The 19,305-nt window shown below is 42.7% G+C and overlaps 1 protein-coding gene across 5 annotated transcripts in view; it reads right to left on the reverse strand.

The window, feature by feature from the left end:
• The window catches only part of Vps13b (vacuolar protein sorting 13 homolog B), a 441,647-nt gene that overhangs the window by 54,087 nt on the left and 368,255 nt on the right, over positions 1–19,305 (reverse strand). For all 5 annotated transcript variants that reach the window (XM_026789767.1, XM_026789768.1, XM_013354110.2 and 2 more), the window contains 2 exons: positions 17,699–17,860; positions 2,763–2,918 (listed from right to left, as the gene is read on the reverse strand). In XM_026789767.1, the coding sequence (XP_026645568.1) occupies positions 2,763–2,918; positions 17,699–17,860 (318 nt within the window). The remainder of the gene's footprint in view (positions 1–2,762; positions 2,919–17,698; positions 17,861–19,305) is intronic.

The raw sequence follows: 19,305 nt of genomic DNA on the forward strand, positions 1-19,305 counted from the left end.
AGGGAAGGGTGGGAGGAGGGGGAGGGAAATGGGAGGCTGGGAGGAGGTGGAAACTTGTTTTTTTCCCTTTTCTCAATAAAAAAAAGAATTAAAAAAAAAAAAAAGAAAGAAAGAGCAGCTCCGCAGAGCCAGATGCACTGGAAGACGATATCTTAACTGTGATTAAAAGTGCATGTGCGGAGATGCAGGAAGACGTGCGTTCTGCAGTGAAGAAACAGGAAATTCAGAAGCAAATGTGGGCACAACAGTAGTTGCACAGCACACAAAGGTCCTGGGAAACTGTGTACACGGTCAGTCTCTATTCACTTGTGAGAAGTGATGTAAGAAAGACGGACCAAGTATCAACGCTAAAGAGAGTTCTGGCCAGCTCTCCGCTGTCCAGAGGCAGATCAGTCTGTCTACAGCACACCAGGGACCTGCATCCAGGATCCTCTGGAATTAGGCAGCTGCTGCCTATTGCAGCCTTCTAAATCCAGGTGGGAGAGAGGGACAGAGGCCAAGACCAGCAGAGGCAAAGCTCCCAGAAACTTGACTACTTCCTTTCTTCCTAACTTCAACCACTTGAAAAAAATTCTGTATTTTGGATGTATCATAACACCACCAGATCTGAACACTAAATTATCATGGCAAAATAAATGAAATCCAAAGAAAAAATTAAAATATTGCTGTGTGTATGAGTGGAAAGAACAGGGGAGGAGAGAGGGAAAACTGGTAAGATTTTATTAACTGTTTTTGTATGTACATATACTGTTGCAACCTGGGGCTTCCAAGACCTTCCCAACCATATTGGAATGTTTTTTTCCTTATTTATTTATAAATATAATTTAAAAAATGTTTTATTTTTATCTGCATTGGTGCTTTTGCCTGCATGAATGTCTGTGTGAAGGTGTCAGATCCTCTGGTACTGGAGTTATAGACAGTTGTGAGCTGCCATCTGGGTGCTGGGATTTGAATCCAGGTCCTCTGGAAGAGCAGTCAGTGCTCTTAACTGTTGATCCAGTTTAAATACACTTTTAACTAAAATATAACTATATCACTCCCCCTTTCCTTTCCTCCCAAGTCCTGCCCAGACTCTCAAACCGACAGCCTCTTTCTTCATTATGCATATGTATACATGCAGCTATTTAAACACAGCCTGCTGGGTCCGGCTCTGCTCTTTGTGCTGTCTGCTTGCAGAGCCTCACAGTGCGCTGTGTGATGGCTGTGTGTGCTTTACAATCATGGGGAACAGTAAAGCTTGGTAGAGGATTTTGTATCCAGTTTCATAAGGGATTTCCTGAGAGCTGGTAGAGCCGAGCGTAGAAAGGACGAGGTGTGTGATATCGGACATGCTAGTCAATGGGAAGGTGGATATGGATTTGTTAGTGACCACATTTGCCATCTGAGAGTACAAACACGTAAGAACTCTTAGGGCAGACAGGAGCCTGTGGTTCTTCTTCATGTCAGCAGACGTCCTTTGCTCCATGTTAATGTCGTTGTCTACTTGATTAGGTTTGTTTGCAGTGCCCTCTCTTAAAAACATACATATTTTTCAAAGACTCAGTGAAGCATTATCTTTTCAATGATGCCTCTAAATTCCCTTAAACTTGCTGCCAGTAGTGAACAGGCCAGGGTTTACATGAATTTCCAACTTAAGAACGCAGACTGAGTCCCATCCTTGGGGTTGTGGACAGTCAGTACTCTGGGGGGTGATGGTCTAACGGGGGCTCCTTTCCCCTAGGTTTCACTGCTGTTGTCAGCAGTCACGAGAACCCTAAGTCGCTGCCCGCCTGTTTCTAGAGAAGAGCCCCTGTGGCTCCCTCAGAGGGTGCCCTTCCCAGGACTAGGTGCTGACCCTACCAGGTCCCCAGTTCTTCAATAAGCTCACTCTGCCTGTTACGATCCAGATGCAGACACGGATGTGAAACCCAGCTATTGTGTGTGTGCTGAAGCCAGTTTTCAGATTTTAATACTTCCTTTTTTTCCTTTCTACTTTTGTCATATGCTCCATACTTGAAAAACATCTTTTAGAAACCACATTTTCACATCTTAAGAACACAGAAAAAAAAGTGTCAGATACTTTTTTCCCTTTGCAGTCTTAGAACTTCAAAAACGGCCAAAAGGAAGTTTTATAAAATACGTAAAAATATGTGCTGAGGACTGAGGTTTATATGCCAAGAGTCAGACTGCAGTGAACTTCTGCTGCAGTTAACGTTCACTCTGAGGAGAAGCAAAGCTTGCTGGAGCAGGGCTCAGCTGTCACGGGAGAGACTATTCATATGTGACATGCCTGAGGACAACCCTTGGTTATCCACAGGAGGATTAGCCAGTCCCTGCTCTCTCCTCTCTCCACTCAGAAGAGGGGAGGATTAGCCAGTCCCTGCTCTCTCCTCCTCTCCACCCAGAAGAGGCCTCTGGCTATTCCACAGCTCATTAGCACCTCTATCAGAAGGCAGGTGGTGATGGGAGAGAGGTGGAGCTAAAGTCAGTAAATTTTATTGCTCGTTAGCACCTCCTATAAAAGACAGGGACAGGGTTGGAGCCACCACCATCAACAGCATCACCAGCAGGGACAGGGTTGGAGCCACCACTGTCACCAGCAGGGATGGGGCTGGAGCCACCAGCATCACCAGCATCACCAGCAGAGATGGGGTTGGGAGCCACCACCGTCACCAGCATGTCAGGACAGAGGCTTTGCTTCGCTTCCTTGTTCCTTGATTACAATATAGGATTCATGTCTGTTACACACAGAGCCATCTGGGCACAAACGCAGGGAAACTCACCTGTTTCTGTACTCCGCTGAGCGGATGAACCTTGATGATGAGGGAAGCCGTTCGACCTTTGTACTGAATCGTTCTAATAAATGTCCCGGCATGATCCACACTGAAGGGCTCTGACCAACGCCAGTTGCCCCAGCCTTCAATACAGATGTGTAACAGCTGGAAAGAAAAACAATAATCGTCATAATGCCAAACATGCCAACAAAAATCTAGCCCTAAAACAAGAGTCTCGCTGCTGGAGAACTCTCTGTTTGCAGTTGCCAGCATGTGTTTTCTTTCCAGGCTGCACCATCCGTCGGCCTCCAGCTTGATCACCAGGCTGAGAATAGCAAATGTGCCGCAGTCAATGTTGTCTTCCAGATCACATGTTAAAATAACGGTCCTATCAAATGGCCAAAGGTCTGCTGAACATTTGAGGAGGAAAAGAGGCCATTTCATTCATTTGGAGGACAGGAAGGTTTAACTGTGAGATCAAAGGACATTGGCCTTGGCTGACAGCAGACTCTGCTAAGTCTGGCTCATAGTGCAATTTTTGACTATAAATTACCACTTCTTAATTTTTTCTTTTGATAAAACACAAAACAAAAGATGCATTTTACTTAAGATAGCTCTTATGAAATTACAGAATTAAGTCAGAAAAAATCAGCATTTTGATATGCGATAAATGCCTTGTCCCTCTATTCTTGCATTCTATCCTGACTGTAGCTTTCACAGCAGAATCTGCTAGTGTCTCTTACCCATCAGAACTGGGACTGTGCTAACAGGTGCTTTTGTGGTCACTCAGGTATTTACTATTTTGGCTATTAATCATTAACCTAAACCATAAAAAATCAGCTGGGCGGTGGTGGCACACACCTTTAATCCCAGTACTTAGGAAGCAGAGGCAGACGGATCTCTGTGAGGCCAGCCTGGTCTACAAGAACTAGTTCCAGGACAGGCTTCGAGAAACTCTGTCTTGAAAAAAAAAAAACACCTAAAAAAATCAATTTAACGATATATCTATATTAAACATAATAATTAGCACTTCTTTATAAAATATAGAAGCAGTGTTTGATACACTTTGTAATTATAAGTAAACTGAGAGTTTAAGGAAAGCATTTGTATGAAATAGAAACCCAATACTTTTCATTCTATTATTTATAGAACTAAGCCAAGGAGAAACTCATGGAACACTCCCAACTACAGACTAAGTGAAACTGAAAACATCCACAGAGCTACGAACCCACACAGAAGCCCTAAATGTACACACACAGTGCTATCGTCAAAATGAGAGTCTTGCTGGAAGCAGATTTTTCCTTTTAATTTCAGCTTTGACAGCTTTAGTTTGAAAATTACCCAAGGCCACTGTGTTACAAGACTTGTCTAGATGGCTGACCACAGCAGCACGTTCTTTGAGAATATCTAAGTCACTCCTGGAATGTCCCAACGTCCCCCAGCTTTTACTACAGCCTTCCTCAGTTCTTCCTCCACACAGGGGCCCATGAGCCCATACCCCTAGGGGAAATATGGTCTCATCTACACATACCCTATAACATAAAAGTACCAGAGTATCTTCATGGTTAAATATTGGGTACAAGGGGGTGCAGGGGGTGGTGGTGGGAAGAAACATTTGCAGCATTTGGAATCATTTCTCTCTTTTTCTTTTCTTTCTTTCTTTTTTAATAGCAGCAACTGAGAATAAAGTTGAGGTCCGCACAAAGCTAAAGGAAACAAGAAAGTTGTTTTCTTTGGAGACTAGTGGCTGGAAATGACAAAAAAAAAAAAAAAAAAAAAAAAGGAACTTAAGAGATCAAATTAAGCTAGATTTCCTGACCATGTCAAAGGCTCTAGAGAAGGTTTTAAATATACCAATATACAATGTGATTTTAATTGAGAATGTGCACATTTGCATATGAGTTCAATTTAATTAGAGCTGCTCCCTCCCGCACACACCTTCTATTACCTCAGCACCACCGAGGAATATGCTGCTAGGTTTTCCTTGGCAGTTATTTCTTCTCAAAATGCTGGCATAGACACTTTCGTTGAATAATTAAAATTCAGATACATTTGGATTCAGTTCACACAGAAAAGCTAAGCGGGAGAAAACATGGCAGTTCTCCTCGTATGTATCAACTGGGTATTTGCAATGTTTTGGGTCTACCATTAAAAATATCTGTCACTGGTACTTGCATGCACAGAATTTACCAGGGAAGTACTTATATTCTTAGGTGAAAACACCCATGAGAAAGCCCTCAGAAGGCCCAGGAACACGCAGTTGTCCTGCTCGTGGTCCTGGCACCAGCTGCCCATGGACGGCAGGGATCAGATGTCTGCAGACACCAGGCGAGGGTGGGAGTTGTCTTGTTTCCAGTGACTGAAGCTCCCTGCTCTAGGAACTGAACGCTTTAACTTAAGAATTAATACTCCTACCTGGGTTTTAATTTCTAGACATAAATATGAAATTTATGTTAGACTAATTTTAGCGAGGTATCTTCTGTCACCCAGCCAGCACATCTTCATGTGCGGCCACGTAAGAAAGGCACTATGGAGGCACCATGGGAGAGATGAGGCCCAGGGGTGCAGGCAGCAGGAGTGGCTATCCTCTGGGGAGAACGGCAGCTGGGTCTCAGTTTGGGTAGCGCTTCTATTGGTAAAGATCACAGTCCACTCCGTGGCAAAGGTTCAGTGTGAGACTTGGAAGGCAGCAGCATACAAAGCTGAGTACAGCTGCTGGGAAAGGGTGGGGTGGGAGTTAGACGGGTTGGCTACGAGGAGCAGGGACCGCTTCTGAAGCTAAGAAATCTGTGATCTATTTGGGAATCAGTGGGCAGTCACAGACCCTCCAGCACAGCGAGCACGGTACTGGCAGAAGAGCAAGCGGTGTGTGGAGGCACAGGAACCACACATCAGGATGAAAGGCAAGGTGTGGAGGCTCTCTTGTCTTCCATTATCACTTGGGAGCTTTACTTCCTTCCTTTGAAGTCTTCCTTACTGACCACTTCCTCCCCTGCCCTCCAACTACCCAGGCTTTTCATTCTCTCTGCACTAATCAGCGAGTCTTAATATTTTCCATCGAGGGGAAAACTTCAGCAGGATTCTCTCTCAGAACACTTAAACAACAACTTACAGGCGGCAAGCAGGCAAGGGGGTGTGGCCACAATGCTGGGGGTCCCCAGGGACCCCGCGCTGTGCTGGCGGCCAGACTGAATGTGTAATTTTACTACTGGAGATCTCAGATGTGAGTATATACAGCTTTCAACTCATTTTTTTTTTCTATACAAAATAAAACAGAATCAGTGGTTGGGGAGCTGGAGATCAACCCTGAGGACCACCCACAGACATGTCTAAAGAGAGAGTTCCTGAAAAACACGATGGAAACAGGAAAGGGAAAGGATGACTGAGTATTGCAGGCTGCATTTAAAGTTCTGGAAACTGATACATTCATTATTCACTCAAAAACTGTTGCAAAGATTTTTAAGGCTCAAAAATAAATTAGTGAGGTTGTTTTTGTGTTTTAAAATTTAGAGAAGGGTATAATTGTTCTAAAGAGAAATTAAAAATTCCAGCAACTTCAAAATTTTTCATAATTCATTGTACATTATAAGGATTTTTGAGGCAGGTAAGATATTAAAATGCAATTCAAGTGAAATAAACAATTGGATATATATTGATATGTGTCAAACCTATAACTTTTCTATATATTAATATACAAAAACTTATAAGCCATTAATTTGTTAAACTTTAAAACTCATTACAGTAAGATTTTAGTCTACAATGGTAATTTAATAAATTTATTGAATAAATAAAGCAAGAAACAAGAAACCCACACGGCCAGCCACACATTTTGGGTTTGGAGGAAAGTAGCTGAGAGCTGCCCATGGCTCCACAGCACCTGCCTCCCGTTTCACACCTTCCAGGGAGCCACTGCCTGCTTTAGAGAATCTGCACATCTTTAAAAATGTTCCTTAAAAAGGGGAGATGATGTGGGATTCCCCTCTGTATGCTATGAATATGTTTTATTACCATTGGTTATTAAAGTTTCGTTCAATAGCTTAGTAAAGCCGGGCGGGCGGGAAAGCTGAACAGAGATATAGAGAAAGTAGGCAGAGTCAAGGAGATACCATGTAGCTGAGGAAGGAGAGTCAAGGAGATACCATGTAGCTGAGGAAGGAGAGTCAAGGAGATACCATGTAGCTGAGGAAGGAGAAAGACACCTGCCACCAGCCAGAACCTTACCTGCAGGGCACAGCCTCGTGGTGATACACAGATTAATAGAAATGGGTTAATTTAAGATATAAGAGTTAGTTGGAAATATGCCTAAGCTATTGACGAAGAGTGTTGTAATTAATACAGTTTCTGTGTGATTGTTCAGGTCTGAGCAGCTGGGAAACAAAAGAGCAGTCTCTGCCTAAACTGCAGAGCATTTCACACTTGTAGAACACAATTTTTCGCTGGAAAGAATGATTAGGTAGAAATATTTTTTTTTTTAGCACAGAATTTGAACTTTATGTGCAGCTTTTTTTTTTTTTTTTTTTGGTAAGAAAAAGAAAAATGGCAGAGGGCTAAGTTATGAGACTTTCTGAGGCTGACTGCCACCATGGCACATGGGCTCCTGTGAGAACAGCCGAAACAAAGAGTGTGCTGGAGGACACGTCACCCGCGTATTCTACTGATATCCTCAGAGTTCAGTCAGTGCACTGTGCCATTTTATCACGAGTTTATAACGGTCATTCGAATTTCCAGAGATAACTTACGATGTCCAATACCACACCTTTCTCATAAGTATTCTGGAACAATCAATATTTTAACATATCTGTAAAGCAAAATCGTTCATGAACTTCTGCTGTGTAGCACGAGTCTCTCTTCGGGGCTGGCTGTCTACACTATTTGGAGGATGCTAAGGGAGTGGCAGAACAGCAGCCGCACTTCCCATTTGCATATTGCCTCCCAAACAACCGGCTACCTTATGGGTATTCTTCGCTTCAAAGACTAGGGGAAACAAAATGGGGATTTTTCTTTTTTACAAAAACTTTAATAATCAAGCTTGTTCATTTATTAAAATTATCATTAATGGCATTCCAAATATTTCCATTCAGATATAAATACACATGGTTTAAGAAGGTAAGCAATGATATACAGGCTTGTTATGGAAGAATTCATTTCAGCAGCACGTATGTTTCTAAGGGGTGTGGGCTTTCCCTACAGTTAACTTATGAGTGACTAAAACAGCCTGGGCTGTGGTGTTAACAGACAGTTGTTCTAAGCTCAGAACTGGGTAAGCCTTTTTACTGTTAATTCTACCACATGGGGTCTAATGCTGGAATTCAATGAACTTTGATATGCCTGTATATGAGCATGCATTTTTAATTAATAAGCAAAACAGTGAAAACGTCTTATCCTGTAATGGAGTTATATTGACACACTCCCTGGACAGCACGGCAGCTTATGCGTGTCAAGAATCAGTCGGGTATAATGCTTTGAGGAAGAGTTCAGAATACGTAGGCTGGAAATGATAAGGAGTAATTTAGGGGGCCGAGAAATAGAAGCCAAGAAGATAAACTGAAGAGGACATCTGATGGTCATTCAGATTTGGATAAATATTCTTCAGTTTGTGAATCTAAATTGTTAGCTTTTGTTTGTTTGTTTAAAAATCCACTGTGACTCAATACAAGTATAAATGACGGAGAAACCTACCCAAAGTCAGAATCAAAGCTGGTCTTTGAGATTGCTCTCAAATGTAATAGTCATTGTTCAGGAAAGTTTAGTTTAATTCAGGAGACTGCCAACACATGTCCTAAGAAAAGACTGAGTGGTTTTATGAGGTTTTAAAATTATTTTTAGTCATTATGACGATTTGGACAACTAAAATTGTTATCTCTAATTTTTAACTAGAGAAAAAGAAGTTAATAGACAGAAAAGAAATCCAAAATTCATATTTATTTTCATTGAACTGGGTTGTGTTGCCACGCTGAGAAAACATTTTTATAAAGCCTAAAGTCACTATGGTGACTGTGGGTTCTCGGAGCTGCTCCAAGCCCTGCAGATGGTTTTCTAGCCCAGTGAGGGAATGTGCTTTGTGAGACCCTGTCCTAACTCCTGCTGTCCCCAAGTGCAAGCCAGGCACGTGAAAGGTCAGCTACTGCCTGCAGGGCAGCCCCTGACGCCACAGAATGGGGTTAGTTCACATTTATCTTAAATCTCTCTCAGCCTCCTTAAAAATCCACTAACTTGGCAAGTCAAGAATTATCATGAGAAATGAAATAATTTCATAACTGTGAAGTCATCCAACATTCCTGGTGTGTGACACTCACTCGATTTGGCCATATCTTGGGCATTATTCTGACCTTTAAATAATAAGTTCTTCTATATCCTGGAAACAATTAAAAGCATGGACATAATTGGAAGTGCCACATGCAATGGTATGCCATTGTCTTTCAGTTAATGTGTCTGTCACACAGACACTTGGAAATGGGTTATGATTACAGACAATCACATTATGCATGCTGAGATCTTTATCACATTCCCAATCAGCAATTCTCACAAGCTAAAAATGGCAAAATACCATCGTGCTTCAACAGCCCTGAGGCACAGCGTTCCACCAAGTGCCGTCAACACTCCCGTCTAAAGGAGCCCTCTGAAGGACCTTTATGTTTAGACACCGAGGACTCACATTTGCAGGATAATGGCTTGTGGAAAGCTTAGGGAATCTGTAGTATGTATTCTCCAAATTACATTTCAATATCTAGAATTTACTGCCAGGGGAGAGGCAGAGTCAGTCCCAGCAGCCATTTCTCTCCTTCCCTCACTGTTGAATAATCCCTAGTCAGTCTCCACAGTCAGGCTTGCAGAAAGCTCCAGAAATGGGCCCTGGGACTGGATGAAGTACCCATCACAGCCTTATCATGGTGATCTCTTGTAAAAGACTGGAAAGGCCGCACTGCAGCTGATTTTTATGAAGAAACACACAGGTAAAGAAGCTGAGTCTCAGACTCCTGCATCTAATATAAGGAAGTGAAGAATTTCACCATTGCTAGATACTTAGTGTTGGAACCTGCTCTGGCCTCATTTATTCTACCACAGATGACTTTGGAAGACACTGGAAGGTGCCTCAGGAAATCCTTATTGAAAGTAAAACCCCTGAAGAAACAGAAGTGAAGAAATTGAGTCTGTACTCCTCTGTGGCTCTTCTGGTTGCCATGTAAAATGAAGTAGGAAAGCCCTTGATACCAAGCGGACAGTAGTTCCTGGTTCTCAAACAGAATCAGTGTTTACAGACTGGATTAAAATCCTTGCCAGACGGTCCCAAGAAGTGTTTACCTCACTGTTGACTTGATATCAGCCACTATAAAAAGAACCTTGTTACTATCATTGCAGGACAAGGCACAGAATCCTTCCTTCCCTAGTGGAGCTGTTAGCTGCAGACAGTTGTGCACTAAACACTGGTAAGGGTGATACTGTAGATTCCTGGGAAACTCTTTCCATGATTAGAGAAAAAGACATCATGGTAGTAAAGGAAGTCTACTTTTAATACACAATATTTAGTAATTATTCTATGCAGTTCTAGTTTATGGTAAGTAATTTTTTTTTTTTTTTACAGAATAAACACAGAAGATTAAGCAAGAGTGAGAACTTGAACATGCATTTGAAACATATAAATGATCCCCTTCTTAGCACTGGCTTTGTGACCAAAAAGGCAGAGATGGAGAGGACCAGGTTAAGAACCTGGTTAAGAACCTGACTTCCCTGATGGTGTATGTATGTATGTATGTATATAAAGACACATACACACATATATTTTTAAATATCTGCATAGTATATACAGAGCCAACCAGAATGATACAGAAGTCGGGATTAGAGCACAGGATTGTTAAATTATGACTTTAAGCTTCTGATCTTGAGAACTATTAGAGAAGTTACTGAGACACCCCCCCCCATACACACACACCCCGCTTTCTCTACTCAGAAAACATCTACTGAAGGCCCATCTAGGAGAGATCTGTAGGTTTAATTTCCAAATATAGTGATCCTCAATAAAATCAATGAGTGACCCACAAAGTTGTTTAAAAGATTACATTGTCAGGAATATTGCCACCTTAGACTCAAAGAGATAGAGTGCAAAATGAAGGGTCTTCAGACTTTCCAAATTCTGCAAGCAGAAAGCAAGCTAAGAAAATGACCGAGAGATGACTTTCACAGAAACAGATGTATGGTGCAGAAACTAGAGCCAAGAGCCTGAAGCTATGTGTCATGGAGAATTCCTTCCTAACAGAATATGTGGATTGGACTAAGAATCAAGAAATACCCAGCATCTGTTGGGTGGGTTTCAGAATTAGTCTAGACCAGCAGCCCCTGTGTGTCTCCTGGCATCAACAGGGTTCTACAGGGTTCTACAGAACTCTACAGGGTTCTCCTTGGCCCACACCCTCACAGCACACAGGCCTCTTCGCCACTCCCCTCCCATTAGACCCTGTAATCTACAAACTCTATTCCACCCCACAAACCCAACCGTCCTTCACAGCATTAGTGGCCCTGGAGGCACACACAGTGCTGCACCAACTGGAGGAAGAGATGGGTAGACATCAGTGCAAGAATACATTCAACAACATGGCGCATATCAGAACCCAGTGGTTCCACAACAGCAAGACATGAACATCCCAAAGAAGAAGAAGCAGAATAAGATGACCTTAAAAATAACTTAAAGAGGAAATGAAAAAAACCTTAAAGAAACTGAGGAAAAGACGAACAAAAAATTGGAAGACGAGACCAGCCTGGTCTACAAGAGCTAGTTCCAGGACAGGCTCCAAAGCCACAGAGAAACCCTGTCTCGAAGAAAAAAAAAAAAAAAAAGAATCAATGAAACAAAGAGTTGGTTCTTTTAGAAAATCAACAAGATAGACAAACGCTTATCCAAACTAAAAGGCAGAGAAAGAATATCCAAATTAACAAAATCAGAAACGAAAAGGGGGACACAATAACAGATACTGAGGAAATCCAGAGAATCATCAGGTCATACTTCAAAAATCCATATTTAGCAAAATTGGAAAATCTAAAAGAAATGGACAACTTTCTGGACAATTATGACATACCAAAATTAAATCAAAATAAGATAAATAATTTAAATAGCCCCTATTATCCCTAAGAAAATAGAAATAGTTGTTTAAAGTCTCCCAAACATACAAAAAACCAGGGTCAGATGGTTTCAGAGCAGAATTCTACCAGAATTTCAAAGAAGAGCTAATACTAATCTCCTCAAATTATTCCACACAATAGAAACAGAAGGGACATTGCCAAACTCCAGCACCTCAGGAAGATTTTGGTCCTGCATCAACTTAAAGTGCCAGGCTTTGCTGACTCTCCATGTGAGGCCTTGCCCTTTCAGAGGAGTGGATGGGGGATGGGTTGGGGTAAAGTGGGAGGGGGAACTGTGGTTGTAAAAAATTTAAAATAATTTTTTTTTTTAAAAAAGGACTTTGCTTCTGAATGCACCTGATTTAATTCCCAATTCCCTGGACTTTCTTCCCCAATGGGGATCTTAATTAGTCAGAGCATTTCTTCCTGTCCTGAACTTCTGCAGCGACAGCCTAATAGGTACTGATTGTGTCCACAAAATGTGTCTCAGTTGAAAACACATTCCTTAGGAGAATGTGCACATTTAATGCATACAACCAGAGAAACTAAGCACCATCAAAAACGAACAGAAGAAAGGAGACTGATCAAGGCAGAGGGAATGACAGGAGCACCTGGGAGATCACCAAGTCAGCCACTGTGTTCCATCATGAACACCATCTTTCAATACTTTTGTGCATTTTTTTCTTATATTGTGAAGATGGCATTCTATATACGGAATTTGTATTCTTCTCTTGATTCTAGGAGATAGCAACAATCTTATTTCCTATATAAAAACTTAAAAAGATAAGATTTTACTTTACTATATCTCTTTAAAAATAAACATTTGGTCCATGGTCCTACTGCAACAGGAGGCTGTTGATGTCTGTGGCCCATGTGACCACCAAAAGCCAAGTGATGTCCGTGGTCTGGGCTGCCCACTGAAGCCATGCTGATGTCATACCTAGCTCTGCAGCTTGACCGCTGCTGCAGGCAGGAAATCTGGCCCTGCCCCTTGCTGGCCACAAGCAGGAAAGCCTTGCCCCTAGCTCACTTGCAGCACCAGCAGTAATGTGGGCACAGGAGTGTTGGCCCCATCCCTCACAAGGGTGGCACAGGAGAGCTGGCCCTGCCCCTCTTGAGGGGAAAGGGAGGCCTGGCAGAGATCCAGGCTGTTCAACTCAGCTACCACCCAGGACCAGAGGCAGGGCCCTAGAGTTGTTTCATCCCAACACCCAGCCCTGCAGCGCCACGGCCACGGGACCTCCATGGCTATGGGCAATAGCGTGATATCTGAGAGAAGTCTCAGAGAGAGTTCAGGATTGTGGAGTAATTCCTAACTAGCTACATTTTACAATTTAAAAAATGTGTTATGTTCATGAACTTATACACTACTTTTATATCCATTTTAGAAACACATTTTACTATTTTATATACACTCTCTAGTGACCCCCCTTTGCCTTGCCTGATTTAATTACTAAGATTAGGCGACTGTGGGGCTGGCGCACTGACTGCTCCTGCGAAGTCCAGGGTTTGGGCCTCAGCACCCACACACCGGCTGGCGCCCATCCTAACCCCAGTTACTGTGTATCTAGCACCCTCTTCTGACCTCTTCAGGCACCACCACTCACAATGGTGCACATACACATTTATAGAAAACAAACTCAATCACTGAAATTGGAATTCTATACCTCTAAAAATGTACACAATTCATAAATTGTGCCTTTTGAAGGTAGATAGAAGTACGAATTCTTTTTTTTCTTTAAAGCTCTGTAAAGCAAAGGACGCTGTCACTAAGACAAAAAGGCAACCTACTGACTGGGAGAAGATCTTCACCAACCCCACAACAGACAAAGGTCTCATCTCCAAAATATAGAGAGAACTCAAGAAACTAGACTTTAAAATGCTAATTAACCCAATTAAAAAATGGGGCACTGAACTGAACAGCGAATTCTCAACAGAAGAAGTTCAAATGGCCAGAAGTACGAATTCTTAACACACAAGGCAGACATATTCCTATTTCAAAAGATTAACCAAAGTGCTCTCTAGAACCAGAAAGGAAGTTATTTTTGATAGCTTATATGTAAATTCTACGGTTTATGGAGGAGTGCTCTTCCTAGCTTGGTTAAATCAAACAAGGCTTCTGTTATTTTTCAGCCACATCTACTTGCTCGTATTCTGGGAAGATGCCATGAACTTACACTTCCAGAATCTAGATTCACCTCAGTATGCCATGAAAAACTTCTTTGAAGACCAACTCCCTGCTGACGATTTTGGTCATACAACCTATCTGGCGAGCTGTAAGTCCCTGTGGTGGCATCAACAATTCTGTGCAGCTGCACATGTTCACTTATTCCCCAAGAAGCAGTTCTAGTCTTCTTTTGTTTGCTTAGGCAAGAAGTTGTTGTGGAATGTCCAACATCTTAAGTGACTGCCTCAAAGCATGTGTTACAAACTATAAGGGAGTTTATGACTTCTCGCTCCAAAAAGGATCCTCAGCTCAAGGTTTCTGGGATTGGTATGTCCGTGTTTCTTCTTGTCCTCCTGGGATTCAGTGTTGTTAGCAACCTTCTGTGTGGTTCTAAGATATCCTGACCTTCTGAAACCTTTCCCAGTGTCACTGCCACTTTCTTGGTCTCTGCAATATAAGCTGCATTGTTTAGTGGAGTTAAGTTCTATGAACTTTAGAAATTCTCCCAGAGACTATGAATTGACTAATACCCAAGGTTGCATAAACACACAGACACAAATGTTCCTAAAACCAAGACTGCTGGGCAATGCAGGATATGACTTGAAATCTGGAAGAAGGAACATGTTGCTCACTTGTGCATCTGTGATGAGCCCCAGGTGCGTTAGTGGCTGGTCGTTCTGATCTGGGCTCAGACGCAGCCTCTCATTAGAGGGGCAGCTGTGCTCTGGTGGAGGAGAGGAATTCTGTGAGTGCCCGCTGGGCCCATTAAGGCCTCTGGCTTCAGAGGTCTTAAATACATTTCAGCATACATAGAAACATAAAAAGGACATCGTTTTCTTTTAAAGAAGTCTGATTTAAACTCGAAGTTTTCTTTTTTGGGTGGGGACGGGGTTAAGACCTTTTCACTCAGCTCATACTGGCCTTGAACCCCTCAGGTAGTGGAGAATGGTGTGAATTTCCTGGTCCTCCTGGGTGCTAGGATACAGGTGCACATCACACCTGGCTACAGACATGCTCTATACGAACTTCATTTATGTAAGTGAAAAGTTACAGAAGTTACCCCTTTGCAAGGAGTCACACATGGACCAAGAACCCTTTATCACTCTTGGCTTTAGGCTTTCCTGGGTACTGTATCAGAGATTTCTCAGCCCCTCTCCTAAAACCGCAGAGCTTGGCTAGTTTAACAGATGAATCATACAGACAAAATACAGGGGAAGAAGATAGGACCATGGGTATAAAACTACATAAATAAACTAGTAAAATCAAGTTCCCTTATACTTGAAATTGATATAGCAACAGACTACATAACTTTTTTAAAGCATACTTATGCCAAGTGTAATGGCCACAGTGGCTGCCCATTCTTGTTTCTCATGGACCTCTAGTCCACCCAGGGACAGCATGTCCCCACAGTGCTGAGGCATGTGTTAACATCAGCCTTGCCAGCTGAGCTCCAGAGTCCAGGAATCCTGAAGGTCGGGGTGGTGGAGGTGGTTGTGGAAATGGAGGTGGTGGTGATGGTGGAGGTGGTGGTGATGGTGGAGGTGGTGGTGATGGTGGTGTAGGTGGTTGTGGAAGTGGAGGTGATAGTGGTGCAGTGGCCATGGAAACGTCCAGACAACGAGTGTTACTATGGTTGGGACTGCATGTGCACTGGCCTTTGTTCTGCAAGCTCCTAACTTTTCAACCAATAAGAAAAAAACTAGCAAAAAGAAAAATTCAAAATAAATACAATGTCCATCCTGTCACACAGGGCAAATGAAAGCTCTAACATGGAACATTTTCAAGAGAAAAGTTGGGAAATATGTGTGATTTAGGATAAAATTGTAAGTGCAGTATCATACTGTGTGAGAAGCTTTCGTAGGGATTTATATCTCAAGGCACCGGAGGGAGCTGTGCTGTTCTCCCAGAGTTCGGGTCCAGCGCCTGTGTCAGGCAGCTCATGATGGTCTATAACTCCATCTCCAGGGGACCCCACACTTCTGGCACCTGTGGGCACCTGTACTCAAGGACACATACCTACTCACTCCAGACACATAACCAAAAATAATAAAAACAAATCTTTAAAAAGAGAATTTGTATTTACAAAAGCTTAGAATTTCAAAGTCCTGTCAGATTAGTTTGATTTAAAATTAAGATTTTTAAACATAGACAAGAATTATAAGTTGTAAGAGCTAGTTAATAATAAGCCTGAGCGCCAGGCGATGGTGGCGCACGCCTTTAATCCCAGCACTCGGGAGGCAGAGGCAGGCGGATCTCTGTGAGTTCGAGACCAGCCTGGTCTACAAGAGCTAGTTCCAGGACAGGCTCCAAAGCCACAGAGAAACCCTGTCTCGAAAAACCAAAAAAAAAAAAAAAATAAGCCTGAGCTAATAGACCAACCGTTTATAATTAATATAACCCTCTGTGTGTTTCTTTGGGACTAAACAGCAGCAAGACCAGACAGAACAGAAACTTCTATTTACAATAAACATTAGACCATTATAGGAACGGCAGTCTCTCTGGAGGGACACGAGGGACTAGGGGTGGCTTTGTGCTGTCTCTTGACTAGTTTGGAAAGAGAGGAGACACATTTTTGTTCACATCAATTGTACATCATGACAAAGCACTTCTTTCTAAGCTCTGTGGGATGCATTGGATCAGGTCTGCGGAGGCCTCCTGAGGCACAGGCTGTCGTGTGAGCCTTCTTAATTAGCAGTGTGCTGTCACACTTTGTCATGGGCTATTCGCAAGTCTTAGGGTAAGTCTGTGTTCAAGATTCATTAATTCAACTTGTGAATTTGCTTGTTTTTTTTTTTATGACTTGGTATCTTTGCTCAGTAAAGTGTTCTCATCTTGCTTCTTCTGCATCTGGCTGGTGACTGATTCTCTGCCTTGCCTCTTCCCAGAATTCTCCTAGTCTGGTTATCTCACCTATACTTCCTGTCTGGCTACTGGCCAATCAGCATTTTATTAAACCAATATGAGTGACAAATCCTTAAGGTGTACAGGAGCACTATCCCACAGCAGTGTATTTTGACCCAGAGCCCATTTTTAGACATCATCATTAAGTTGAATGAGCCACCCCTAGATCTCCCGCAAAGAACGAGCTGGTGTCCCTTTCTTCCCAATGCATCCTTGTCAGAGAGTTTTATATTTGTTATTCACTGTCATTCTAAACAGAAAACTAAAAGAAAACAAAATTCAAAATTATCATCATGAAAAAAATAAATAAAACTAAGATTTTTAGATAAAGGATATTTCATTGTGTCTATATTTCCAAATTTTATATCAACAGTGGGTGATTTCATGTGAAAAAACTCAAAATAAGCAAAAGACAAGCATCTAGCTCTTTGGGGCGAACAGCCCTATGGAGCACATGGGACGCAGGCTCTCTGACTACTGACTCACTTTAATCACAGGCAGATAGGGAACACGTCCTAGGATTTCTTTTTCTCATTTAGACCACATCTTTGGTTTAACTCCCCCGTAGACCATCCCTGCAGGCACATCTCTCTAATTTACCCGGCTACAGTGACAGACAGGAAAATGGAGCTGCACCACGTGGAGAACAGAACCACACAGCAGCACCTCCTTCCACCCCGCTCCGCAGAAGGACTGTGACCTCTGAGGCCTCTCTTCCTGAGCAGCACTCACAATGGCGGTTTGTCAGCAGCTTCTCCAGTACCTGTGGGGATCTGTGAGAACGCCAGCTGTACTGGTGGCTGTGGAGACTCGCCAGCAGGATATTTTCATCAGTGTCCACCTGGCCAAACCGCAGTGTCTCCTGTGTGTCGTTACAGATCACAAAGTGGCTGAAGACCAATTCCTCTACCTCAGGGCATTTGTTCTGGAAGGAAAAGAATATGAAAGCCAATGTGTGTATCAGATTAATTGCAAGATGTTTGGCAGCTGTCTGCCCAGTGGCCATTGTTATAACACACAAATGTTAAAGGACCTGTTGTCATTAGCTCTGGTGCACAGCCTATTCTATATTTCCAGGATAAGCACAACAAAAATATCTTAAAGCCATCATATGTTCCAGGAATGTGTTTCAATTTATCCTCCTACAAAATAAATCATACACACAGAAGAGGAAAAGAACAATGAGATCCCACAAACATTTAGCATTTCTTTTTTTTTTTTTTTTACATTTAGCATTTCTTAAAACGAATTAACATGCTATAAAGAGTGCTGTCCTGGGTCGTGCGCGTTTCTCAGCGAAGGACTAGAGGCTAAAATTACCATGTTCCCAGCCCTCGAAACTCTGCAGTCAACGCCAATTACCAAAGCCACAGTTTGTACCCTACACAAAGTAAGGATCATTTAGGTTACTACAACCCTGCGTTCCTTAAGAGGGAGGTGTGTGTGTGTGTGTGTGTGTGTGTGTGTGTGCAAATCTGCTCAGTGAGAGATATAAATAAAACCATAACTTTCCCTCTATTGTTAAGAGGTTGAACATACAAAACAGATCAACTCCAGAATCCATTTAAAGGCCAAGTTGCAGTTTTTAAGAAGAATCACGTAAGCTGAAAAAGTCCCCAGTGTCTGCTTCATTTAGCTAACAGCTCAGTAGCAGATTTGCCTCACTAGACGGCTAAGGCTCCTCTGACAATGGGACTCAATGTATCCCTCCCGGCTGCTTGTGACATCAAAACAATGGTGGTGCTGTCTTTATCACCCAGGCTTCAAAACTAGTCAAATGCTTTCGGGAAACAAAGTATAGCTAAGAAAGGTATCAGCTCGAGGGTATAAGAATTCCCAAGTAGCTAACTGATTTGCAGGTAATGGGGGCCTCTATTTTCTGGCTCAGGAACTAAAGAATACCACGCACTACAGTCTCCCCTTTACTGACGGGGAGGAAAGTAAAGAGTGACATAACTCAGCAGCATGATGATTCACGGGGTTCAGAGGTGCAAACCCAAGGAGCGTACAGATGAATGTCAGTGGTACCCAAGCAGGACAGAGAGCAGACCTACAACTCCACCAGCAAAGAACTGTGGGAAATAAAATCCAACTCCAGCCATGCAGAATACACCTAAGGAGTGTTCCATAGTTTTGGGTGATGAAGAGGCCCTGACAGGACTCATTCTCCTAGACACCTGTGAAGACCACCACCATCACCACCACACCACCACCACCACCACACCAACTATCACCATCACCACCACCACCACCACACCAACTATCACCACCACCATCACCACCACACCAACTATCACCACCACACCAACTATCACCACCACCACACCAACTATCACCACCACCACCACAACTATCACCACCACACCAACT

The sequence above is a fragment of the Microtus ochrogaster genome, unplaced genomic scaffold, assembly GCF_000317375.1.
Source record: "Microtus ochrogaster isolate Prairie Vole_2 unplaced genomic scaffold, MicOch1.0 UNK29, whole genome shotgun sequence".
Taxonomy (NCBI): domain Eukaryota; kingdom Metazoa; phylum Chordata; class Mammalia; order Rodentia; family Cricetidae; genus Microtus; species Microtus ochrogaster.